This window comes from Cutaneotrichosporon oleaginosum (assembly GCF_008065305.1).
Source record: "Cutaneotrichosporon oleaginosum strain ATCC 20508 chromosome Unknown ATCC20508_contig05, whole genome shotgun sequence".
NCBI classification, from domain to species: Eukaryota; Fungi; Basidiomycota; class Tremellomycetes; order Trichosporonales; family Trichosporonaceae; genus Cutaneotrichosporon; species Cutaneotrichosporon oleaginosum.
Genome location: NW_027072174.1, coordinates 1712461 through 1737851, shown reverse-complemented (window position 1 = coordinate 1737851; position 25391 = coordinate 1712461). Strand labels below are relative to the sequence as shown.

At 61.5% G+C, this 25391-nt stretch overlaps 9 protein-coding genes across 9 annotated transcripts; 5 read left to right on the top strand and 4 right to left on the bottom strand.

Annotated features, from left to right (window-relative positions):
* Window positions 1-512: 512 nt before the first annotated feature.
* COLE_06217 (uncharacterized protein) lies at window positions 513-1805 on the top strand (the record flags this gene model as incomplete). The annotated part of the gene is made up of 4 exons (XM_065626467.1): window positions 513-725; window positions 827-931; window positions 1134-1587; window positions 1621-1805. 4 exons carry the CDS (start codon window positions 513-515, stop codon window positions 1803-1805), a joined length of 957 nt encoding a protein of 318 aa, XP_065482278.1.
* A 2268-nt stretch (window positions 1806-4073) lies between these two features.
* On the top strand, window positions 4074-4543 carry COLE_06216 (uncharacterized protein; the record flags this gene model as incomplete). The annotated part of the gene is made up of 2 exons (XM_018421502.1): window positions 4074-4187; window positions 4295-4543. 2 exons carry the CDS (start codon window positions 4074-4076, stop codon window positions 4541-4543), a joined length of 363 nt encoding a protein of 120 aa, XP_018276641.1.
* A 64-nt stretch (window positions 4544-4607) lies between these two features.
* On the bottom strand, window positions 4608-7303 carry COLE_06215 (uncharacterized protein; the record flags this gene model as incomplete). The annotated part of the gene is made up of 5 exons (XM_018424017.2): window positions 4608-4936; window positions 5053-5677; window positions 5780-6933; window positions 6971-7051; window positions 7108-7303. The coding sequence occupies 5 exons, from the start codon at window positions 7301-7303 to the stop codon at window positions 4608-4610; spliced, it is 2385 nt and encodes a 794-aa protein (XP_018276642.1).
* A 376-nt stretch (window positions 7304-7679) lies between these two features.
* Window positions 7680-11549, bottom strand: COLE_06214 (uncharacterized protein; the record flags this gene model as incomplete). Its single annotated transcript, XM_018424018.2, has 4 exons — window positions 7680-9374; window positions 9414-10579; window positions 10639-11148; window positions 11273-11549. 4 exons carry the CDS (start codon window positions 11547-11549, stop codon window positions 7680-7682), a joined length of 3648 nt encoding a protein of 1215 aa, XP_018276643.1.
* Window positions 11550-12257: 708 nt separating this feature from the next.
* Window positions 12258-12524, top strand: COLE_06213 (uncharacterized protein; the record flags this gene model as incomplete). The annotated part of the gene is made up of 1 exon (XM_018424019.2): window positions 12258-12524. One exon carries the CDS (start codon window positions 12258-12260, stop codon window positions 12522-12524), a length of 267 nt encoding a protein of 88 aa, XP_018276644.1.
* Window positions 12525-13078: 554 nt separating this feature from the next.
* COLE_06212 (uncharacterized protein) lies at window positions 13079-15329 on the bottom strand (the record flags this gene model as incomplete). Its single annotated transcript, XM_018426068.2, has 3 exons — window positions 13079-15107; window positions 15142-15185; window positions 15264-15329. 3 exons carry the CDS (start codon window positions 15327-15329, stop codon window positions 13079-13081), a joined length of 2139 nt encoding a protein of 712 aa, XP_018276645.1.
* Window positions 15330-15680: 351 nt separating this feature from the next.
* On the top strand, window positions 15681-20609 carry COLE_06211 (uncharacterized protein; the record flags this gene model as incomplete). The annotated part of the gene is made up of 7 exons (XM_018421503.2): window positions 15681-17203; window positions 17237-17415; window positions 17450-17536; window positions 17572-17805; window positions 17840-18146; window positions 18187-18539; window positions 18574-20609. The coding sequence occupies 7 exons, from the start codon at window positions 15681-15683 to the stop codon at window positions 20607-20609; spliced, it is 4719 nt and encodes a 1572-aa protein (XP_018276646.1).
* A 971-nt stretch (window positions 20610-21580) lies between these two features.
* COLE_06210 (uncharacterized protein) lies at window positions 21581-23312 on the top strand (the record flags this gene model as incomplete). Its single annotated transcript, XM_018420487.1, has 4 exons — window positions 21581-21697; window positions 21775-21940; window positions 22034-22214; window positions 22253-23312. The coding sequence occupies 4 exons, from the start codon at window positions 21581-21583 to the stop codon at window positions 23310-23312; spliced, it is 1524 nt and encodes a 507-aa protein (XP_018276647.1).
* A 125-nt stretch (window positions 23313-23437) lies between these two features.
* COLE_06209 (uncharacterized protein) lies at window positions 23438-25146 on the bottom strand (the record flags this gene model as incomplete). Its single annotated transcript, XM_018419657.2, has 3 exons — window positions 23438-23930; window positions 23961-24709; window positions 24907-25146. 3 exons carry the CDS (start codon window positions 25144-25146, stop codon window positions 23438-23440), a joined length of 1482 nt encoding a protein of 493 aa, XP_018276648.2.
* Window positions 25147-25391: the final 245 nt, after the last annotated feature.

Here is a 25391-nt window from a genome sequence, read left to right as displayed (position 1 = left end):
AAGCTTGCGCAAGTGCCCCCACTCAGAATCGAACTGAGGGCTAGAGATTATGAGACTCACGTGTTACCATTACACCATAGGGGCTGCTTGCACACAGAATTTCACGATCTTGCCGTGGTGCCAGGCGCATCATCATTTACAGAATTCCTTCGAGAGCTGTGGTTGATCGGTGATTAACGCGGCTTGTTTTTGGCGGATGCAGACCGAGGCCTCGCCGAGCACGACGGGCTTTGCCAGTAGTGCTCCAGATCAGCAAGTCACGGCCGCCCACCCCACCGTCACTGGCTCCCCGCATGTGGTGTTCCAAGAGATCCGGTGAGCCGGCGTTTGCCCTCTGCCTGCTGATAAGCAGCTTATCAATGCGCGAAAGACACACGCGGTTCCGGGGTTTGGGTAAGCGGAATGGCGACATGCGGACAGTGACCTCCCTTGAAGACCGTGACGTCATGTGATGAGAACTGGGTCTGCCATTGCGCCATTAGCCCACATCAGCCACCCGCCTACATAAACACATGTGCTCTCTTCCGCATCAACACTCTCCCACCACAACCAGCCCCGCATCACAATGTCCAAGCCTAGTACGTACTGTCCCGGGAGGGAGGCAGCCGCTGACACCAGCCCTTTACGAGTTTAGCGGCTCTGCCTGGTGCCAGGTCCCCAAGTTGGCGGTCGAGGAGCTTGGGCTGCAGAATGTCGTCGAGTACAAGAGCGTCAACCTTGCCGAGGTGCGTGGATTGCCGGATGGAAGGGTTACAGGAGATGGAGATAGGACCGCACAGCTCGAAGCCGACCGGAGTGCCCCAAGAGATGAATGGCTGACGTGTAGGGTGCCAACTTCAACCCCGAGTTCCTCAAGGTGAACCCTCACGGCACCGTGCCCACGCTCGTCATTGAGGACGGCAACACGCCCAAGAAGTACACCGACTCAACCGTAAGTTCTGGGCTCTGAATTTGGCTCGGTCACGGCAAGATGCGGGAGGGGATGGCCGGCGGCTCCCAGAAGATGACACGTAACGTAGGGCATTCACTACCCTGCGGACACTCATGCCATGTTTTGTTGTGCCTTTGCCTCCCTCGCCCGCTGAAGCCCGTTGCCTCGCCGGAAGCGTCACCTGCTTTCCTGCTGACCACAGAACGCTACCCGCGAGATCCTCAAGCTCGCGCCCAACGCCCCCAAGACCAACACGCACACGGACCACGAGCTTGACAAGCTTATCCGCGAGGTGCACTCGGAGGAGCACGACCCGAACGTTCTCCTCCTTCTGGCCGTCAACGACGAGGACCGCGCGGCGAAAGCGCAGGGCCTTCCCGCCGCCTTCCTCGGCGGCCGCCAGAAGGCGCTGGACCAGTACGCGCCCGCGGGCGGCGAGTTCGCCTCCTTCCTGCAGGAGAAGCAAAAGGGGAACGGCGCCCTGCTGTCCTTCTACACCGGCAATCCGGACGAGGCCGTGCGCCAGAAGATGTACGCCGACGCTGCGGCGCAGTGGAAGAGCGCGGGCAACCTCATCCGCGGCGAGATCACGCACATCCTCCGCAAGACTCCCGGCTCCTTCCTCGGCGGCTCGGACGCGCCAGGCGAGGCCGACTGTGAGACACCAACTAGCTGATAGCTTACCCCAGTCCACCTCATCACGTGGCTTGCACGCATCATTACGGACGCGGGCGGCAAGCCGGGCTCTGTGTCCGGCGAGGCGTTCGCTGCGCTCCAGCAGCGCATTGGCAGCGAGCCGATCGACCCCGTCGTCGCTGGATACTGGGACACGTGGACGCAGCGCCCCTCGTTTAAGAAGCTCGGTGTGCACTAGTTGAAAAATCAACAGGAAGCCAGATTCGTGGCCGAACTAGGGACGGCTTGTAGAAAAGACGCAATGGCGGAGTGCGCCGCATGCAGGATACCTCAGCGCAGCCCACCACTCACATTGCAGACCGCTCCCAACGCTGAGCCCCCTGATAGATATGCCTGACTCTGACCATGATGATTGCCTTTGCCTCGTCCCGAATTCGACGCGTCACACTGAGCTCTGCGCTCCCTCGCTGCCATTTCGTTGAGCAATCCGTCCGTCATGGACACAACGACTCCCAACCCCGCGCGGCCTGCTCAGCACCCTCTTGGCGCTCACTAGCGTCTCCTCGTTAGCTCAGTTGGTAGAGCGCGACACTAGTACGACGCCGCCGCTTGGCAGCGGAAACATGTCGAGGTCACTTGTTCGAGTCAGGTACGAGGAAGATGCGCATAGACAGCTCTTTTGAGTGCGCGACGCGCTTGTGGATGTCTGGAGGCGCGGAGAGGAGGCGAGGCGTGTCGGAGGGCGTGCAGGAGAATGCGGACGCGTAAGGCGTGCCGGGTGTTGGTTCCAATGGCAACAAACCTCGGTCGTCGCCGGGAGGCAGTCTGCGCACCGGTCCTCACGCATTGCGTGCGAGGCATGCGACGACCGAGAGGCACAGAGTCGCTCAGCTGCAAGCCATGTATGTTCCGCAGAACTGGTTGAACTGGGAGGAGGGCGACTTCGCGCTACATGAGGCAACTGGACGCAGAGAGCGTTGGGCTCCGACGGCGGCGCCACTGGCCGCAGCTGTGAGCTGTGACAGCAGCTGTTGAAGGAGTGGGGTCGGCGAGCAACGAACTAGCAGAAGTCCGATGTGACGAAAGCTCGTGTGTCAGGGGGTTACGATCAGAGATGAGAGGCGCGGGAAAGCAGGCCTCAGCTCAGTCTGAAGAGGCGCGCGGATGATCAGTAGCTCCCCCCTCGTCGAACGACGGCAACGCCGCTACACTCTACAAATCCATGCAAATTCAGTTTACTGCGAAGGCGTGTACTTGACGGTCTCGCCGCGCGCCTCCATGCGCTGCTTGGCCTCCTGCAGTGCCCATGCCTGGATGCTGTTGTGCCGACGGGTGGGGCGCGGGTGGAACGGGTAGAGCAATGGAAAGTGGGACGAGCAATAGGATGTGTCAGGAGGGATCCAGCGGGCAATGGAAGTGGAATGCAAGCGATAGTGCAGGTCAAGACGACAAAAACGATTGCGGAAGAAGGCGTCAGCACATATTCACAGCACGCGGAGTATACGCACGAGGTGTCGGGCTTGTAGATGACGATGGCGGTGGCGAGCGCAAGGCCGCCGAAGAAGCCGGTGTAGAAGATGGTCCTGGGGTTAGCGGGAGGGGTGGGCAGGTCGGCCTCGGTTGTGCTCTCTTGCGCAACCGCCGCCGCCAAGACTCACTCCCAGGCCTCACGGACGCGCTTCTGGCCGGCGGGGATCTGGGGTTAGCGTGCGCGGTGCGGGCGATCGAGCGCAAGGTGAAGCGTGAGGAAGGAGAGGAGGCGGTGGAATGCGCGCGGGGTGATTGGCGGACTGGGTGGCAACTGACGAGTCGAACGCAGATGACGGCGAGATGCAGGCGCGGAGCGCATACGAGCGGACGCGACGCGGACGCGGGCGGGGGAACGCGACACGCAGTCCGCCAAGTGTGTCGGCGCGATGTCCGTGTCCGACACCGGCTCCGCGCCATCTCCGACACCCTCCTTCCATGCCCTGCCTCTTCCGCCCACAACCCATCTTCCCCTCCTCCTCCTCCTCGCCTCTCCCTCCCCCTGCCCCCTCTCCCCACCCCTCCCTCCTCCTCCTCCTCCTCGCCTCTCCCTCCCCCTGCCCCCTCTCCCCACCCCTCCCTCCTCCTCCATCTCCGCGATCGCTCTCGCTCTCGCTCACCTCCTCGGAGAAAATGTAGCCCGACGGCTGGTGGTAATGCGGCGTGCTCCCGTAGCGGACCTGGACGGGGCGCGCGGCGCGTGCGATGGGGCGTGCTGCGTGGCGGAGCATTGTGGGTACCGTATCCGTTGTCCGTTGTCCGAACTGTAACAACATCGTCAAGGATGAGTTGGGCGGCGACGGGAGGCGAGGGTCGGCGTTGCCACGTGGCGGGGATTCGGATGTGGCGGTTGTCGCCACCCAACCCCCCCATCCCTGTCAGTCCACCTTGCCACTCGTTCATCGTCCATCATGGCAGCATGAGCACACCCACCTCACCCCCCTCGCGCACCGAGGACGAGCCCTCCGCCTCCATGGTGATGGCGACGGATGTGGGCGAGGGATACACGTACAACTCGAGCACGATTGTGCGCGTCGCCCTCGCGGCCGGCATCATCGTGCTGGGCGTGTGTGCGCTGCTGCTCTTCATGAAGGTGAGTGGCTGAAGCTCGCGTCATCATCGGTGGGCACTCCATTGTCCGCCGTGCGCCCTCGCAACCCAGCGGCCTCGCCAGCCTCCCATCCACCCAACTCACCCCAGATCTCAGGATGGGTGCGCTACCGCCAACGCGTGAGCCGCGAGCGCGCGCTCCGCACCGCGCAGGACGGCGAGCAGCGCGCGCGCGCGTTCGAGCTCGCCGCGTGGGCGGATACGCCGGGGCAAGCGCCCGTGAGCGGCGGCGAGCCCGCGCGGCGCCGGTGGTGGCGTCGCGCAGACAAAGACGCCAAAGGCTTGCGCGGCAAGACGAACGCGTACGCCGTGTACGAGTGGGAAGGGGTGCCGCAGTAGACGGTGGATTTGTACAGTTGTAGCATATGTATGGCCTACAAGCGTGGGTTGACGAGCTCGCGGCTCACGCGAACTGGCCCAAGCCCATCACGCGATCCCGCGCCTCCTCATACTTGGCCTTGGTTTCCGCGACCACGTCGTCCGGCAGCGCGACGCCCTCCTTCGCCTTGAGCCCGCCCTGGATCAGCCAGTCGCGCAGGTACTGCTTGTCGAAGCTGTCTTGGGGCTTGCCTTCGACGTACGCCGCGGCGGACCAGTAGCGCGACGAGTCGGGCGTGAGCGCCTCGTCGATGAGGATCAGCTGCTTGCCGTTCGGCGTGTCGAGCAGGCCGAACTCAAACTTGGTGTCGGCGAGGATGAGGCCACGCGCGAGTGCGTACTCGGCCGCCGTGTCTGGTGTCAGCGGTCGAAGTGCGAGGAGGCACGATGCGTGCGCCGGATTCAGTTGGGACAGAACGCTCGGGTCGCCGCTCGGATCCTGCGGATCTGCGCCGCCCACGCGCACTCACTGTAGAGCTCCAGTGCAACACGCTCAATCTCGGCCGCGACCTCTGCGCCACAGATCTCCTTGGCCTTGTCAGGGTGGATGTTCTCGTCGTGGTCGCCGAGATCCGCCTTGGTGCTGGGCGTAAAAATGGCCTTGGGGAGCTTTTGGCTCTCGACCAGCCCGGGGGGCATGGCGATGCCGTGCACCGTCTGGCTCTTCTTGTACTCGTTCCACGCCGAGCCGGTAATGTAGCCGCGCACAATTGCCTCAATCTTGACGACCTCACACTTGCGCACGATCATCGACCGGCCCTCGAGCTGCGCGCGGTACTCGGCCAAGCTGGCGGGGAACTCGTCCCACGCCGTCGTGCCGCCCTGCAGGCACGCGGGGGCAGGGCCGGCGAGCGACGGCGTCAGCACGTGGTGCGGGATGATGTGCTGCAGCTTGTGGAACCAGAACATGGAGAGCTGGGTCAGCGTCGCGCCCTTGTGCGGGATGCCGTTGTCCATGATCACGTCGAAGGCCGAGATGCGGTCCGTCGCCACGAACAGCAGCTTGTCCGCGTCCGCTGCGTCCGGCAGCGCGTAAATGTCCCTAACCTTGCCCTTGGACAGGAGCTTCAGCTTGGGCATGTCCGTGTTAAGCACCTTAGCGTTAGTCTGTGCACCGCATCGCATCCATCGAGCCCGGCTCCTACGCAACGCCCACAACACCCCCTACTTCTTCTCGCGGTTGCGCGGGTTACTCACAGCTGCGCTTGGTCCAGCAGTGGGGGTCGGGGCGAGGGCGTTGGCCCCAGCGGAGAGCGCGGCGCCCGAAGCGCCAGCGGCACCGGCGGCGGTCGCGGCAGCGTTCTTGGCCGCGAGCTCCTTGGCCTTCTTCTCCTCCTTCTCTCGGCGGAGGGCGGCGCGCTCCTCCTCGGTCGGGGGGCGGTTCGAGCCCTTGGCCTTCTTAGCGGCCTTGGCGGCATTCTTTTCCGCCTTGATGCGGTCCGCCTCAGACACCTTGGACGGGTAGCCGAGACGGTCGACCTCCTGCCAGTCGGGCGACGAGTCGTAGACCTTGCGGATGGGTGCGAGGAGGCGGATAAGCGCATCCGTCACGCCAGACTTGAGGTCTCCCGGGTGAAGCTTCTCGGCAGCGTACGCGTCCTCGAGCTCCTGGTACGAAGAGAAGTGGAGGTCGCCGCCGAACTTCTCGGGGCGGGCAATGGTGAACACAGTGCCGAGGGGCGAGGTGGGCGACGCGAACGACAGCTCGCCAATGTAGCGCTCCTCGCCTCTGGCGCGTGCCTGCTCGTCGCGCATGATCTGCGCGGGGATGAGCACGGCCTTGACGAAGGCAAGAATGCCGTTGCCCTCGACGACGCCGGGCTCGGACACCGCCGCCTTGATCTTGGCCTTGACGTCGGCGGGCGAGTCGAGGAAGTCGATCTTGGACTTGGGGTCCGACGCCGACATCTTGCCTCCGCTCAAGCCCGGCACCATGGCGTTCATGAGGTGCGCGCGCTTGGCGTAGCCGAGCTTCGGGAGGTAGTGAGCCGCAAACATGAAGATCTTGCGCTGGTCGACGCCGCCGAACTGGATGTGCACGTCGAGGTACTGCTCGTCGAGGCACTGCAGGCCGGGGTACATGAGCGAGCACATGAGGGGGGAGCTGGACGCCTTGACGACGTCCGCGCCGGCGTGCTCGGCCTGCTTGACCGTCGTCATCGAGTTGAAGCGGTACACGTCCAAAGTGTAGTCGGGCTTGAGCTGGTACGACGAGCCGGTCACGAACTCGAGCTTGTCGGTCGGAACACCGAGCGTCGTGAGCACCGCGTGCAGCAGGTACGAGTAGTACTTGACGCGGTGCTGCAGGACATCCATGGTGGACTTGTTGGCATCGAGGAAGGCGTGAATGTCTGCGGCGCGTGAGATAAGCTGAGACAGAGTACGCACCAGCAAGGAGGACCTTGACGTGGACGCCTGCGCTGAGAAAGTCGGCGATCTTGATCAGAGCCACGCAGTACGCGATGTGTGCTGCGGTCAGCTCCTCTCTGCGCGTGGAGGTCCAAGTCGAGCCTCTGCGGACTCACGCCGGCCGGTCGGCGCAGTGCCCCAGTAGAGTCTGGGTGTCTCCCCATCCGCGAGAACTTTGCGGATAATGTCGGCGGAAGTGACCTCGGCGAGACCGCGGGTGATGCGCTCGAAGCGCGCCTCGGCCTCGGGGTCGAGGGCGATGTTGATGGTCTTGTCCTCCTTCTGGTTCGTGAACTCGAGCTCGTCGGACATGGTGGAGAGCGATGGGGCGATGTGGACAAGAAGGTCAAGATGGTATCCCAAGTGCGGGGCCTTGCCGTGGCTGCCTGTCGCAACTCGCGAGTCGAAATCTCACCACGTGATTTTCCGCATACCCGACTCGGTTTGCCCGACCTCGATGCATTTTCGTGTCAGTTTGATCCAACCCATCACCATGGACGCATGTCTCCTCTCTCTGACGCCAAGATTACCTTTCGACCGCGTAACAGGTAACCCGCGCCCCCCCACTGAGTCAACATGATGCATATGCGGCACAGGTACGATACAATGCAAGGAGTGTGGGTGCAGATATAGCGCGGGGATGTATTATATACGCGCATTTTCATGATATAACGTCCGCTCAGTCCATTCAACTCCGGTCGTTGAGGGGGACAAACATGGCGGCCGAGTAGCCTAGACTGTCCTGGCTTACTGGGCGAGGTGGGCGTTCAGTGACGCCCGGCACAGGGGTTGCGGCGGGCGAAGGGCCTTGGCTCAAGCGCCGCGCGCCGCCGTTGTGCAACGGGTCGCTCGAGCCGAGTGACGTTGCGCTGTGCTGCAGCGGCTGCTGCCGCGCATCGTGGTATGACGAGGGCGGACCTGATGCGATGAGCTCCTCGTCTTCCTCCTTGATGAGGTGGGACATGCTCGAGCCCGCCGGGGTGGGGAGGCGCTCCGGGCCCTCGCCCTTGCGGCGGACCTTGAAGCTGCGTGGAGGCGCTGCCAGCAGCGACGACGAGTTGATCTCTCCGCTGTCGGGGCGCGGAGGGCGCGGCGGTGCCATGAGCTTGCGCTGCACCTTGAAGGTCGAGGGCCCAGGTGGCGGTGGCGGCGCGTCGACACCTGCGAGCAGTGCGCCGGAGACGTTCATTGCCACGGCCTTGCGCACCGAGTTCTCCGTTCGCTCTTGCTCGTCCATCGCTCGGCCCTTGCGGCTGAACAGCGCCTTCCAGCCGCGCGACGGGGGAGGCGGGTCGTACGCCGCTTCCACATCGCCACGGGCAGCGGGGCGAGCACGGCGACGAGTCCGGGGTGGACCGGGCTCATCGTCCGATCCAGAGTCCTCAGCGACATTTACTCCGCTGTTCGACTTGGAGAACCAGTTCCCGCTGGACCAGGAGCGCCGCTTGTTCTGGCGGCTCTGCTCCTCCGCTTCAATTGATATATTGTTGAGCGACCGGCGACGCGGAATGGTCAGAGGAGGGGGTCTACCGCCCGCGCGATCGGCGCGTGCGCCGGCGGTCGGTGGATATACTGGCCCAGGCATGACGGCAGGGCTGATGCCAGGCGAAGTGGAAGACGAGCGCATGGGCGGCGAGGCCGTCGGCTGCACGTTAGGCGACGACAACTCCTCCATTATCGCCGACGACGAGTATGCGCGGCTATGTCTAGGCATGTAGTGCTGGTCATCCGACTTGGTGACACGTATCGACGGCGCAGGGCCACTATAGTAGCCACCAGAGAGGCGGGGCGAGCCCAACGGCGTCGTGCCAGCGCTCGGTGAGGCGAGCGGCTGTGCGTCACCGTAGTAGTTCATCGGTCTCCACGGTTCAGTCAACCGGTTCTCGTCCGAGATCGTGAGCATGCTTCCCTGGTCCGACACCGAGCGGCGACCGCCAAACTCGTTGACCGGCGAGATTCCGGGATTGCTGACGGGGAAGTACGAACCGCGGAGGCCACCACCACCGTGACCGTGGTCCGAGTCGAGCAGAGGGTAGCTCATGCGCTCAACGCCCTGCGAGTGCCTGTCAAGCATCATCTGGGTGGTCAGGGAACCGGCCACGGATACGTTCTGCTGAAGCAGCCGCGAGTCCCGCTTCCTACGGCGACGGGCCGCCGCCTTGCCACCGCGTACACCGTTGAGGCAGTCGAGGTCCATGATTGCTGCAAAGATGCCGCCATCGATTGGGTGGTTTGACTCATCGAACGGTGAGCGACCAAAGAGGCGGATCAATCCCTCAACGATCTTGGTCAGAACCATGAGCAGGAGGAATATGAACACAATCGCCTGAATGAGCAGGATCACATAGGTGATCCACTGCCCCGGCGTTCCGCCGGCGTTGACCTAGTACAGTCAGCACTCGTCTCTTGCAGAGGAGCTCACCTCCTTGGACATGACCATGGTCAAGACGATCGAGGCGATGCGCACTACCGAAACGAAGAAGACGTAGGCGCCCATGCTCGCTCCCTGCCCCCAAGGGCTCCAGAACGTGGTCGTGATGAACGACGCCAGCTCCACAACGACCAACACGATGGTCTGGGCCAAACCGCTGCTCTGCCCAGCACCGATTACTATGCCACTCGCAAGACTGCCGAACAACGGAAGAGTTCTGTACAGCTGCTTCTCGGGCTCGTAGACGTTGTACACGGTGCCGAGGGCGAGCAGCGTGCGCGCCGCGTCGTAGAGCTTGCCGGTGGGCGTGCGTGAGATCTTGAACATAATGAACGTGGGAATGAGGACCGAGATGAACACAAACGCGAGAGCTGCAAACACTTTGGAAACGATCGATGCTTCCTTGAGAGTGAGCTGGTACACTGAGAAAGCCGTGACGGGGAAGTGGAACGTGATTATCAGGCGGAGGAGGTTGCCGTAGAGCGCCGAGAAGTGGAATGCGCCGGCCTCGCCACGGGGCATGAAGCGCTTGCGGGTGCGGTGCCAGCGCGAGGGCACGGTGGGGATGGCTTGGGCGGCCTGTCGCAGCGGCACGCCGACGGGCTGCGTGGTAAAGTCTGCAGACTGGTTCCACTCCTTGCTGCCCATGGTTGTCGCGCTTAGAGCGCCGGAGCTGTGGCGCGGAACGTGCTTGCTGCGAGTTGTCACTCTCTTCGTGCGCTCCGGGCCGAACGCCTCGGTAAGCCAGTGGATGAGCCACATGAGCAAACTGAACACGACTATGACCGCGGCCAACATGAGGAAGAGGGTGAGGCAGGTGCCGAAGAGGTCCTGGGGCCGCAAGCCGACCATGCGCGCCCACGACAACATGCCGTCCGGCGTCGAGTCGAGGTCCAGAGCTCGGGGGCTGGCCGATTCATTCAGGTACAGCGCATGCTGCGGATCGACGACTGCGCTCTTCATCTGGTCGGGAGCGGACCAATTGGCGGGGTAGACGGAAGGGTGGTCATTCGAGACGATGGAGACATTCCAGACCAAATTGGCCCACGCACTCTGCGTGACAATGGCGTAGAAGAACCCTGGCCACCTGACAGTGATCATGCCGAGCATGGTGACAAACTGAATGTGATGAATGATGTCGCGCAGACTAGGGGTAACTGTACGAGATCAGCACAAAAGCGTGACGGGGCAGAGCAAACAGAACAAGTCAACGCACCAAAACGAAGCAATGCAGCACTGGCTCCCAGACGCTCTCCACTCAGTCCCGAAATAAGCATTGTGCCCCACTTGAGCATGTGAGCTTCGCGCTGGGCCTGGTCGCTCCGGTCCAGCCCGATCACCCAGCCGGCAGCGAATCGCGCGGCCCAAGTGACGATCAAGTAGGCGATTGCGATGGCCGCGGGCACCCACAGGAAGACCTTGTAGGGCCACGAGTCCTGTTCGTACGGCACGAGACTGATGTCGAGGCAAAGGATGGAGAGTGCTGGGTCGCTCGCATCGACGACATGAATCTCGGTGTGCAAGGTGGTGAGAGCGTGAACGTTGTAGAGGGGAACCGAGACGTTGAGGCCATAGAGCCCGGCGGGGAAGCCGACACCCAAAGTGCAGTAGTTGTTCACGTTGTCGCGCGGCGCTGACGAGTTTGCCGGCCAAAGCGAGTTGCAAAGATAAGACATGGACGTGTATTGCATAATGCCGGCCTCGGTTGTCTTTGTGAAGAGTGTCGCTGGGGGTCAGCGGCGATTGACTTGAAGACTAGGGCCCATGACTCCATGACTCGATAGCTTCGCATGGCTCTTTCATGGACCCATGGTCGCAGCGCTCCGCAGCACTCTGGCACCCGAACTCACCGAGCTTGCCGCTCGTGTCGTTGTATCCCACGAGGTTGGAGCTGACGACACCCAGGACGTCGATGCGGAGGACGTCGTCGTTATCACCTACGAGATTCTGGCGAGCGGCCTGGGACCCGGGAACTATAGTGGCCAGAACATTCTGCACCTGTAGTTCGTTCTGAGGTTGAGCGACAGGTTGGTATGCGCCGAGACAGCTGGACCACTGAGGAGTGAAGATGGTGGCTGCGACGTGTGGGAGAGCGAGGGCCGCCCCGAGGAGGGCTGCGACATGCATGATGACGGAGCTGCCTCGGGGGGTGCGACGGGGTGTTGGGGGGGGGATGTGGTGTTGGCGGGTTGCGTCGCGATTGATGGAGGGGTGGTAGTTGGAGGATGAGGGTTGGGCGTTCAAGCGGAGTGGTGGATGAGGTGGAGAGGGGGGAGGGGGTAGGGCGGAGGGGGGGGAGGAGGAGACGTGGTCGTCGTCGGAGGAGGGGGGAGATGGCGAGGGGGGGGAGGAGGAGGAGGAGATGATGATGAGAGAGAGAGAGACAGAAAGACAGAAAGACAGAAAGACAGAAAGAGGAGGAGGAGGATGAGAAATATTGATCGATTAAAGAGAATTGAATTGAATACAAAACTACAACCGAGGCGAGGGGGCGGAAGGAGGGAGGGAGGGAGGGAGGGAGGGAGGGAAGGAAGGAAGGTGTGTGAGCTGTGCAACGACGAGCCCGATCGTGGCGTTTCTCTCCTGGTGTGCCATCTGCTTCCGCGTCCAGTCAGTGCGCAGCTTGCCGTGCCTGTATATCCCATGTCTCATCTCCATTATCTACAAAGTCTTTACTCCATCACGCGCCATCATCTCCCAGCCTCGACTCGAGAGCATCGTTCGCCCACAGCTGTTGCCTACTGCCCACTGCCCACTGCCTACTGCCCACTGCCCACTGACGACTCACGACTCACGACTCACGACCGGAGACAGGGCGGTGGGAAACCGAAAGTCATGCCGTCAAGCCCTCAAGCCGTCGCATCCGCCGTGTGTCTCCGCTCCTGCTCTAGCGGTATCCAGCAGGCATCTCACGCATCCGTCCACCCGATTCCCCCAGGCATCCTCGGCATGCAGTCCGCAATTAGCAGGCCGTGGGTGTGGGATCTGGGAGCATACGAGTCTGGCGGCTGGCGGTCGACGCCTACAGAACACCCCCAGGCCCCCGAGGCCCCAGGGCATTCCGCGCCCTCGACGTCACAGCCCTTGAGGGCACAACTCTAATCCCATTAAGCCTCATCCAATTCATACTGTACATGTGACCTCTGCCGCTTGGCGACCAGTAGTCCGTCCCCATGTCTTGGGCATCGCAATTGCATGCACAGATCTGGGATATTCTCCGGGTGGGCAGAAGAATGAATGAGATGGCCACGAGGCCGGATGACACCCAACTGGCCAACTGGCCAACTGGGAATGAGATTGATGGCTTGAGGATTGAGGCTTGGCTTGGGAACGACTCTCAGCCGACTCTCATGGTCCGAGCCATGTGATTGCCTGCGACGTATAAGCAGGAATAGAGATGCCCCGGGAGAGAGAGTGGAGACTGCCACTGCAGTCATTGGACGCCAGATGCTATTTACAGTACGAGTCTCCTCGCCGTGTTCTCGCCACATCACAAGATCGCTCCCTCCGAGACCTCGTCTCACACCCTCCTACATGTACCCAGCCAGTCATGGCGCTGCTGGCCAACCCTCCCTCGCGCCACACATGCACACATTCGCACATTCACACATCACTCATCACACATGCCCTCCATACCCCAACCCATAATACAATGACTAATTCTTGAGCGCCGCGACCTCGTCCATGAGCGCCGTCACGAGCGCCTTGCCCGCGTCCGCCGTCTTGACAGCCAGCGCAAACGGCTTCATCTTGCCCTCCAAGTTGAACCCGATAAAGCGCACATGCTTGCCCTCACTTGTCGCCTTGAACGCGTCGTGCAAGCCCATGTTCAGCACCACCGTACCGCTCCCGTCCGCACGCATCAGCAGGCGCCGCTTGCCGTCCGTCGCCCGCTTCAGCTTCAGCTGGCCCAAGCCTACCACCGTGTTCTTGCCCCCCTCCAGGTCGTACAGCCGCCCCCGCTGCTCGTAGACCGTGGTCTCGTTCTCCTCGCCAGCACCCTCCGCCTCGGCCAGGTTCTTCGAGGCTTCCTCCTCGGGCGCGGGTGTGGTCGGAGCCGGCGTGGTGGAGGCCGGCGTGGAGACCGCTGGAGTCGACGCCGACGAACCAAACGAGAAGGCCGGCGCGCTCGAGCCAAAAGAGAACGGCTTGGCTGCTGGCGCCGCGGATTCAGTAGACGACGACCCAAGTGAGAAAGCGGGCTTGTCTGCCGGTTTGTCCGCTGGCTTGTCTGCCGCTGAGCCGTCTGCCTTGTCTTTCTCCTGAGAATCGGTGAAAGTGGCCACAGAGGAAGAGCTGGACGAGCCGAAAGAGAACGCAGGCTTGTCCGCAGGCTTTGCCGCGGGCGAGGTAGTCATCCCCGAGCCAAAGGAGAACGAAGGCTTCTCCGCAAGCAGGCGAGTACCGTCAGTGTATTTGGGGGATGAGGCCGACGCCGTGCCAAAGGCGAACGCAGGCTTGCCCGCGTCCTTGAGTGCGGTCCCAGAGCCAAACGAGAAGGTTGGGTTCGACGCTGGCTTGCCAAACTCGAACGGCTGGTCCGGCTGGTCCTTCTTGTCCCCCCCAAAGCTGAATCCTGTGGCGGGGCCCTTGCTCGGCGTCCCTGCACCTCCAAAAGGCAGCTGCGGCGTGGTACCATCCGCGCCAAACTTGCCCAGCTTCTCGGACGGCGTGAAAGTCTTGCTCTCGGGCGTCGTTGGAGCGAGCGGACCTGAGGGAGCAAACGAGAACAGGCTGGGCTTGGACGACCCGCCAAACGAGAACCCCTTGTCCTTCTTACCCTCGTCCTTCTTCTGCGCATCCGTCTTCTCCGGCTCCTTCTCGTCCTTCTCGGCGAGCACCGCCGCCGCAGCGGCGTTGACCGCGTCCGAGCTCTTCTTTGGTGCAAAGCTGAACGCGGGCGTCTTGTCCTTCTCCACCTCGGGCTCCTTTGCCTTCTCCTTCGCTTTGTCGTTGCTTGGGATTGCGGTGAATGTGGAAACAGGTGGAGCGGCCACGGATGCAGGCTTCCACCCTGCCTTGGCGCTCGATTCGGCCAGATATCCCTCGTACTGCCGTAGGAGCTCAGGCATCACAGTGCCGAGGTTGATGAACTCGTTGCTTGTAATGCTCTTCGAGACAAAGCTCAGGAACGCCGCGTTCAGTCCGCGTAGCGCAGTGTAGTACGCGACTTCTCCATCGTGTGGCGGCGCCGACTGAGAGGGCACGATGCCGCTGCTTACACGCTGCGCAGGGGGCGCCGGCTCTTTGGCTGTGCTCGACGACGAAGCCGTTGGCGCCGGAGCAGTTGCTGTCGTCTTGCCAAAGTTGAATCCGCCAAAGGCGGGTTTCGCGGCCGCCGCTCTGTCTGCAGCCTTCTCGGCAGATGCAGTCGTCTTGCCAAAGCTGAACCCGCCGAACGCCGCCTTGGGTGCCTCCTTGGGTGCCTCCTTGCCGCCGTCCATCTTGTCGTCTTCCTTCTCCTTGGAACCAGAATCAGTTGCAAACGAGGAAAAGGTGGATGGAGTAGCGGCGGGTGCTGGAGCTGCAGATTTGCCAAAACTGAAACCTCCAAATCCACTCGACGACGCCGCGGGCGCAGCCGGGGCGGAAGCGGGCGTCGAGCTCGAGCCGTTACTCCCACTCCCACCGAACGCGAATGATGAGGCGGCCGCTACGCCCTTGCGCTTAGGCATACCGCGCACCCTAATCGTCAGCTTGATCACCGGGAACAACTCACTGTCGCCCTTCGACGGGCTTGAGCGCCTCGGTGCGCACGCCCGGCTGCCATCAGCGCCATCGCTCTTCGAAAGTCTGACAGCGCCCCTTGCATGTTGCAGAGGTGCCTCGGGCTGAACTCACATCCTCCTCCTCGTTGTCAGAGGCGTCATCGCGTGTCTTCTGACCGTCTGCTCCACGCTTTCCCATGGTTGATGGATATCTGGATTACGATATTAACAAGAGACTGAGCGAGTGCGATGAGTTGAGAGTTGAGAGTGAATGTGTGGTTGACGCACTCAAGCAAAGAAAGACGAGAGACCACGTGGAAATGCTCCCGTCGCTGTCGTCACTGTACTCTCTGGCGTCGATCGAGTCCACCCCGCATCGTAGACAGTCGCCATCATCCATACGCGCTCTATCATCATCATCGCTCTTCTCTTCTCCCTTCTCTTCTAAACGTCTAGACATTGCACGCCGAGCCCTTCAACGGGCATCGACCAGGCGCTGCGTTAGTCCTACTGTGCGTTCCTTGGCGAGCAACACTGCTGACCACACAGCATGACGTCTCCCACTCCGCCACCAGGCGGCTCGCGACCCTCGTCAATCGTATCCGCTGGCTCGGACGGGAGAGATCGTCCCCGCGCGCCGCTAGGCCCGCGTACGCCGCAGCGGCAGGGCAGCTTGCGCACACATTACACCGTCACCCCCGCCGCGACAGCCTCTCCTTCCGCCTCACAATCACCTGTGGCGGAGGATACAGTGGCGATGCCGGCGTCCGCAACCGTACCCATTCCAGAGGTCGCCGACGAGCCCATGCCATCCTCACCGATCCACTCTACGTCACCCAAGGTGCAGACCTCGCTTCCTTCAGCGTCAGAAGCCCCCAAGTCACTCCCTCCTCCCCTTCCCCCCCGCACCATTCCGCGCCTGCCCTCCCATCAGCCCCTCGCAACCGAAGGCGCCACGTCCACTTCTTCAGATGTCACAAAGGATCTCAGTCCAACAACATCCACCAGAACCAAGGTCGAGGTCATGAGCGCCGTGCAGAGCGAGCACGGTGAGCAAGAAGCTCTGCCGAGCTACAGTCGCGGCGATGGGTATCGCAGCCCGGAGGCTGTCTATGAGCTCGTCGATGGCAACGAAGGTGCAATGCCTCCTGATATCCTTGACGTGACATGGGGGGACGACAAATGGGAGGGCAAGGGAGAGCACCCCGAGCGCCCCCAGATCGGCCCAGGTCGCCTCGCGCTCCGCTTCATCGATGACATCCATCCACACCCGCTCGCGCGGCCTGACATTATCGCCCTCCCCTTCACCAGCAGGTCGCCATTTTCGTCCCCTGTTACCTCGATATCCTCCCTTGACCGCGACCACGAACCACACACTACGCCCAGCATAACAATCGAGGATGTGTATGACGTTCTTCCCGGCGGCGCCGAACAGCGTGGAGAGTGGTACTTCTGCGCCGAGTGCTTTGGGTGGTTCCACATTGTGATCGGCTCAGGTGAGCCGCCCCAGTACCGTGGGTACGACAGTCGCATCCCGCGCCCGCTCCAACGCGAGACGGACGAAGAAGAACTTCAAGCATGGGGAATGGAAAACTCGCGCTTACGCGACATCCAGCTCAGCCGTTCCTCAGCACCTCACCCCATGACTCACTTCCACACCTTCGAGCGCCTCCTTGACCCGCTCGAGGAGGTCCGCATTCCTCGAGTGGTAGTCGATGGGCTCGTCGAGACCTTCTCCCACCTCGACCCTGTATATGGCGTCGTGCCCTCGCAGCTCGTCGATCCCCAGTTGGGCCGCGTGAACAAGAGCGAACTTCACGTGTCTTGTTCAACAGACTGCTGGATTGCGGTGCAAGGCCCCGTCGGCGGACAACTCCCCAAGGCTCTCGCCCACGAGTGGACGCAGCAGAAGCGCGACAACCCAGTTCCTGGCGTGGACGGTGTCTCATCAGCGATTGAGGCTTGGATGCTCGTTCTCAGGCTTCTTCAGAACCCCCTGTTTCAGGACAAGCGAGGCTGGATCAAGATGTCGAATCCGAAGTTCTTCTCAGTTATCGGCCCAAGCCTCAGGTCGTGAGTATCGCTCGTCTGTCATGCTGACACCAGCTCCATTCTGTTGCACCGAATAGGATTCAGCTGCAGCACTAGCGACGATGGCTATCAGGTCGGTCCCTTCTCCGTGGGCGACCTTGTCTCCGCCGAGGATGTCGACCAGATGTACAAGTACATGCTGCGAACGTGGGTTGAGATCAGCCTCTACCTCCAGGCACTTCAGGATCGCAATGGTGAGGTGTTGTGTCCATGTCGAGCTGACGGTAGGCAAGGTGATGAGCGATAATTTCGTTGCCGCAACATCCCTCCGCGAGATTTTGACTCCTCTTCTACAGCTGGACCTTGTCTCAAAGAGTATGAAATGTACCACTTCAGAGAACTGACATCAGCTCCGCTTCCATGGGGTCAGCAGTGGTACTCGGCACTCGACGTGCTCGGCGTGACGCCTTATGACACCATAGGAACCATCGACAAAGCGTACGACTTTCAGATATCTGATGACCAGGCGCACTCTGCGACGTACTTCACAGCACTGGAGCGGATGTCGAACGTCAACCGCCCTGATGTGGAGGTTCTACGTCTCAAAGTTGCCTTGGAGCGTTCAATGGACCGCTATACCCTCGGTGAGTAAGCCCTCCCAGCAGCGACTGACGGCAGACGAGCTGGACAGTGCATACGCTCGCATCGGCATCGACAAAGCTCATATCGAGACCATCATGGTCGCACGCAGCGACTTGCCTGCCGAGTATATATACGACCGCCATCGCGAGACAATACAAAATGCATCCAACCCCGAACAGCGCAAGCACATCTCCGATGCCCTCGTCTTGGTTGGCAAGGATCGCAACGACATCGCCATGCAGACTCTGGGCCGCAACGGTGACACGCATCTCTCGCTCGAGCAGGCGTATCGCGAGTTCAACATCACCTCAGATCAGCCTATTGATAACGAGATGCTCATCCTGTGAGTCATGGAATAGACCGGACAACATAGCTGATCGCAGACAATACGAAACGTGGATCGCTGATAGACCAAGTCGTAAAGACCACTACCGCCAAGCTCTCAGTCTTATCGCAAATGCACCGGGTCAGGAGCGGCCAGCCATCCAGGCGTTTCTGGAAGGCAAAGATATCTCAGAGTTCCAAGGCCCCGTGCGCCGCGATATCCCTGCCGGGCTGCGCAACATTGGCAATACTTGCTACCTGAACTCCGTGTTTCAGTTTCTCTACGCTGTCAAGCCGATCCGCGACGCGGTACTCGCTTTCAAGGAGGTGCCGAATGAGGCGGCGACGGCGACCACGAATGGAGACCTCAAGGAAACGGAGAAGCTAATCAAGGCCCAGTCATCACGACGCTGTAAGTTTTCCAAGCCAGCTGAGGCTCACAGCAGTTGTCGAAATGCTCAAGGAGCTATTCAGCGAAATGTACGAGACCGAACTCGCGGCTGTCACTCCAGCAGAGGAACTTGCTCGTTTAGCGATCCTCCCGATCGAATTGGTCGAGCAGCGCCGAGACCCGCCCGAGACTGATTCCGCAAAGTCAAACGTGAAAGCAGACACCCAGCAATCAGCATTACGAATCTCACAGCTTGCTTCGCCTTCCTCTTCTGGTGTGGTGACGCCAGCAGACTCTGTGCCGGCCACACCCGTGTCGCCCTTCTCTCCCACAATTTCATCCACCGGGATATCGCCTACGCATGAAAGGCCATCGCCTCCGGCACGTAAAGCTAGTGTCCTCGGCAAGAGGGCGAGTGAAGACCGCGAGTCTACATTCGGAGGCAGCGAGGAGAGATTGCGGACATCGATGAATCGCAGCAGCAACCTAATGGAGGTCGAGTCTCCGACACAGGTGGCGTCCTCCTTACCAAGTATGGCGACTGAGGATGACGTGGACATGAAGGGCGAAGACCTGCCCACATGTGAGGGCAGCGATCTGTCCCCCGCGGACGCTGGCATGTCCGGCCTGGGGCTCACGTCGCCACATGACAGCATGACAGGCCCGGCGACGCCGAGGACGAGCGCTCCGGCGTTTCCTACGCCAGAGGCTACGCCGCCCCGCGCGATTGGTCCTCAACTGCCTGGCAAGGATGACATGACCATGACAGACGCCTTGCGCACAAGCCCTCCTCCCCTACCTCCGCGCCGCCGCTCGATGGGACTGATGGCTGCTGAGAAATTCGGTCTTCAGCAGGATGCGGCCGAGATCTTAATCAATGTCCTCAGCCAGCTGGAGTACGCTTTCGACAATGGCGAGGGCGGTAACCTTATCAAGAGCCTTTTTTCAGCCAAGTTCCGGCAACAGATGCTTCTGACCTCCGCGGACGGAGTGACCGAGTCGCATCCTCCTGTCGAGAGCCAGTTCTCGCATCCTATTATTGGCGTGGAGGAAGACGACAAAGACCTGTATGACGGTCTGGCTGAGCTGTACCTCGGAGGTGATGAGGTCGACTACGATGGCAAGAAGGGGTACAAAATGGACTTGTTGGACGAGCTTCCGCCCGTGCTGTACATTCTAATGCGTCGCAGCCAGTACGACTTTGCGCGCAACCGGCAAATCAAGACGAACACGCACATCAAGTTTGGCGAAACACTCACGATGGATCGCTTCATGGCGGGTGCCGATGCGGCGCGACGTGAGGCGAGCATCGCCCTCACGCGCAAGATGATGCGCATGCGCGCACGCCGGCACGAGCTGCGGCACCACAAGCCTTGTTCTATCCCCGACACATTCCGCGTTGTGCGCGACGCTCTGGGCAGCGCCAAGCTCAGCAGCTTGCTTGGTGACGACGCCCCGTCAATGTCGTTTATCGAAGCACTTGGCTCGCAGGTAGGGCGCACTGAAGAGGAGATCGCCCAGCTCGGTCGCGAACTTGCCGAGTGCAAGGAGCAGCTTGAGAAGATGTGGGCGGACGCGCATGATGTCGAGTACGAGCTGGTGAGCGTGTTTGTGCACGGCGGCACAGGCACGGGTGGGCACTACTGGACGTACCAGTCGGCGCAGGATGGCCGGTACTTTTACTATTCGGACGACACGGTCAAGGACGTGCCGTCGGCCGAGGTGTTCCAGGACAAGTCGGCACAGGGCGTGTCTCCGGCGCTGTTGGTGTATGTGCGGAAGGGACAAGGCCTGGTGGACACGCTGCACCGGCTGGGGGCGGAGGAGGCGGCGGCGTGTGGAGGAATGAGTGAGTCGGGGACGACGGGGAAGCAGAGCGAGGAGGATGAGCGCCGGGAGGAGAGTGGTGGACAGAAGGGCAGCGCGGGCAGCGCGGGCAGCGCGGGCAGCGCGGGCAGCACTGGGAACTGGGGACAGCAGGCGTTGGCGATGCTCACGTCGTCGCCGGAGCGGGATACATCGCCTCGGGTCAAGTTTGCTGTTCCGGCGGTGACTGCGCCGCTGTGGGGAGCGGGAGAGTGGATGCATTAAGTCTGCAGCATATTATAGACGGATGGCAGTAGCTCATTCATGTGACAAGTTGATGGGGAACAGGGAATGGAAGCGATGCAAGGCAAGCACATGTCAGGGTCAGTTTGCGGCAGTGTGCGGCAAAGGCATCACTTGTGGGGTGGGAGGATCAGGGACAGGCAAAGGAGAGTGACGAGTGGAGTGGTGCCTCTCTCTTTCTGGTGGTGTGGGCCAACAACATCATCCTTGCTCCTCCTCCTCCTCCTCCTCCTCAACACTCTCCTCTTCTTCTTCTTCGCCATCGTCGCATCTCTCCTCTCTCCATCTCTTTACAGTAGCCCCAATCACCCCCGCAAGGCTGTCTTGACTCTCACTCGTTGTAAGTCTGGAGCTGGCCGGTCGATCCTCAAATCCCCTTGTCGCCTCCCAACTCGGATCTCTGCGCTCTCCGCTCTTCTGCGCAGTCTCTCGCAACTCCGCTCTCCTCCCTCTCATCGCCCCCATGTGTTCCCCTCTCCGCAGCATCTGGCAACCCGGGTGCACGCGGCAAGTCCGTCGGCTGCAGGACAGCGACAGCCAACCTGGCTATGATGGGCGATGATGCTCACCTTCTCCTCCTCTTTTCCCATACACTCTGTCCGTCCTCGCCCTCCTGGGCACCTCACAGTCGCCCATAACAACCCCCAGCCTCCTCTTCAAGCTCCTTCGCCTCTCTCTCACCCATCTGGTCACAAGCAGAACAGCCGCTAATCATGGTAGCCTCCCTCGATACCTCTGACGACGACAACATGTCCGCCCCTCTGGAAGACGGCACCAACATCGGCGGTGGTCTCGCTCGCAAGGCCTCTGTCAAGCGGGCCGACTCACTCGGAATGGAGCGCACATCTTCGACAGGCTCGAATCGGCGCCCTTCAAACGCTTCCAGTCGCAAGAACAGCATCGGTGCAGGCGACTCTATCGGCGGCATCGGCGGCATTGTCAGCGGGATGGGCATGACCGCCATCGGTAATGACAGGACGCCCAACCTCTCCCGCAGCAACAGCCGCCGCGGCAGCGGCTCCTTCTCCACCCCGAGTGGAACACAGGTCGTCTACCACACGCGTACGCAGGTGCGTCTTCCACTTCACATCACCCTCGCTCGAGCTTGTTTCCGTGGCGCACAATAGCCTGGACCATCTGACGCCAGGATGAGCTTCACGAATACCCTCACCCCGAGAAGAAGACGATGGCCGATCACCTGCGCAAGTACGAGGCCCTTCTGACCGTCTCTGCGCCGCGCATGCGCATGATTGTCAGCGCATTCGAGGAGACGCTAGACAAAGGCCTTGAAAAGTATGGAGAGGTTGTGGTGAGTCACCCTGCGTCCTCCTCGCGAGTCACCCTGCGCACACGCTCACGCACAGCCGATGAGTGAGGTTCTCGGGGCGCGCGGTTGCTGACTATAGTTCCCACCTACGTGTTCGGATGGCCGACCGGGAAGGAGAAGGGCGAGTACCTCGCCGTCGATCTCGGTGGCACCAACCTCCGTGTGTGCCTCGTCACCCTACAGGGCGAGGGCAAGTTCGAGGTTACGCAGACCAAGTACCGCCTCACCGAAGAGCAGAAGCAGGAGGACGGCGAGAAGCTGTAAGCTGCACACGACGACATGCTCGGCTGACTCCCAGCTTCGACTTTTGTGCCGAGTGCCTTCACTCGTTCATCTGCGACAACCTCGGCCGTGACGAGAATGCGGATCACCTTCCGCTTGGCTTCACCTTCTCGTACCCATGCGAGCAGAAGCGCATCGACCACGGCGAGCTTATTCGCTGGACAAAGGGCTTCGGCAACCCTGGCGTCGAGGGGCACGACGTTGGCGAGCTGTTCGCCAAGTCGTTGGAGAAGTACAATGTGCGCGCCAAGCTCACTGCGCTTATCAACGACACGACCGGTACCCTCATTGCGTCCAACTATGTCGACCCTAACACGCGTATTGCGTGTATCTTTGGTACAGGCTGCAACGCCGCTTACATGGAGACGGCCGGCAGCATTCCCAAGATTGGCGAAATGGGGCTGGCCGATGACCAGCTCATGGCGATCAACTGCGAGTGGGGAGCATTCGACTCGTTCGACCACCAGCACCTCCCGCGCACCAAGTACGACATTATCATCGACGAGAGCTCGAACAAGGTCGGCGAGCAGGCGTTCGAGAAGATGATTGCGGGCCTGTACCTGGGGGAGATCTTCCGCCTGATTCTCTGCGAGCTCATCGACCAGGGCGACCTCTTCCTCGGTCAGAACACGTACAAGCTCGAGAAGGCGTATGCGTTTGACACTGCCTTCCTCTCGCTCATGGAGAGCGACCCGACCGACGAGCTGCTGATGAGCATTGGCATCTTCAACCACTTCTTTGGCGTCGAGACGACGATTGAGGAGCGTCAGTTCTTCCGCGAGCTCGCAAAGCTCATCGGTACGCGCTCAGCGCGGCTCTCGGCGTGTGGCATCGCTGCCATCGTCTCGAAGAAGGGATACCTCGAGAAGGGGTGCAGTGTCGGTGCCGACGGCTCGCTCTACTCCAAGTACCCTGGGTTCGCGAAGCGTCTCGAGCAGGCGCTTGTCGATATCTTCGGCGAGGCGGGCAAGAAGATTACGACGCACGCGGCTGAGGACGGCTCGGGCGTCGGCTCGGCCATCATCGCCGCCATGACCGTTAAGCGCAAGGCTGACGGGATCTACGCCGACTACTAGATGAGAGAAACTTTGTATATATGCGACCCATTGTAGAGTGAATGGGGCAAAGCGAGCTGGAGCTGGACAATGGCTGCATGACAAAAGTTATAAGATTACAAAGGCGGGACGTGAACAGCACACTACTAGCGGATGCGCATGCGGCTCGAGGGCGCAGTAGAGCTATCGGCTTTCTTGACCGTGCGTGCCTCCCAGATCTTCCAGAACTTGAGGTTCTCGTCGCCCGCGCCCGTGGCAACGGTACACCCGTCGGGGCTGAGCGCGGCTGCGAGCACGCGCATATCGTGGGCGGGCACGTCGTAGATCTTGGTGAGGGCAGGGTACGACCACACGCTGAGGTTGTTGTCGGGGTATCCGTGTGTGGAGAGGATCTCCTTGGCGTGCGGGCTCCACACGAGGGCGGTGACCTGGCTCCCGGTCTTGAGCGACGACGTGCGCGCGCCCGTCGACGTGCTCCAAAAATGGATGTGCTGGTCCTGCGACCCGCCGCCGGTCGCGAGCAAATTCGGCTGCCACGGACACCACGCGAGCGCCTTGACGGCCGCGGTGTGGTTCCGCTTCGTCCACTTGGGCACGGGGCGTGCCGTCTCGTCCATGACGCTCGAGAGGGTACGCGCGCTGCGTCAGCCATGTCAAGAAAGCACTCACTCCCAACAGTTGACGACGTTGTCGTTTCCGCCCGACGCGAGCAGCTGCCCGTCCGCGCGCCACGTGAGGCCGCACACCTCGGCCGTGTGCCCGCGCAGCTCGGCCGTCTTGTGCTGCGCGACACGCACGTCGTGGTGGAAGATCGTGCCGTCCCGGCACCCACTGCTGAGCACATGGCCGTTCCAGGAGAGGGACGCGACGCGGGCATTGTGCCCCCCCATCACGCGCACTCTTTTGTTGTCTTCCACGTCCCAGATCTCGACGGCGCCCACGTCGTTGCCGACGGCGAGGTACGCGCCGTCGGGGCTCCACGAGACGGAGCAGACCATGGCCTCCGAGTCTGATTCGAGGGCCATGACGTCGCCCGTCTCCGCGTCCCATACGTACGGAAGCGTTTCGAGGCCGATCGCGACGCGGTTCGCGGAGCTCCACGCCACAAGGTTCAGGTAGTAGTCGTCTGTGAAGTTGGGCGCGTCGAGCACGCGTTCGGGCATATAGGGTGGAGTGCGCTTCTTGGGGGCCGCGGAGGAGGAGGCGCCCGTCCCCCGGTTCGCGGTGGCGGACGAGTGGAGGAGGTAGGCGCGCTGCGCGTCCAGATGGGAGGTGGCGTGCGTCGCCGAGGGGGGAGCGGCGCGGAAGCTCAGGATGCGCGACTTGGGGGCGGTAGAGGAGAGTTCGGCCGAGAGATCGTGGTAGGGAGTCGAGGTCGAGGAGAGGGAGGAGCCGCGCGAGGGGACAAATCGGTCGAGCTGGGGTGAGCGGGCTGCGGGGAGAGGGTGGCATTGGCGGCAATTATGTGTGATGATAGCGGAAGGGGGAGGGAGTATGCGGAAAGGGATTAAGATCAAAGCAGGAAAGACTGTAGGCAGAATTAACCATACAATGGTCACGGCGTGAAGCTGGACGTGCAGGAGCCTCATGCCCCCAACACTCGGCGAGAACTCACATCGCGCCCCCGGTTCTCCCGGTCCCGACGCTTTGGGACGTCAGAGACGAACTCGCCCGCGCCATCGAGGTTCATGCGCCCGAGCCCATCACGAAGCGCCGTTATGCTCGCGCTCTCGCGCTTGCTCCGAGGCGTCTTTGGCGTCACCGACTTGCGGACGAATGGGTTTGATCTGTTGTGAGCGTGGGCCGCGAGACGCGGGCGGAGCGGTATGGAGAGAGTTGAAGGAGGTGGATACATAGAAGAGGGAAGAATGAATATGCTGCGCTAATTCAATGGAGGACTTACTCGTCGTGGGCCATGGTGGAGGATATAGATGTTGTGAGAAGATGAGGATGATGATGGATCAGGAGTGTTGTTGTGGCTGGAGTGTGGAAGGCAATGAAAGCAGTCGCGTGCGGGATCAATTTGCTCCCGCCCAAAAGTCATGTTTCGGCGGTGGAGGCTGTCCCACTCCTCCTAGTCTCGGTACTCGACCCACTTAC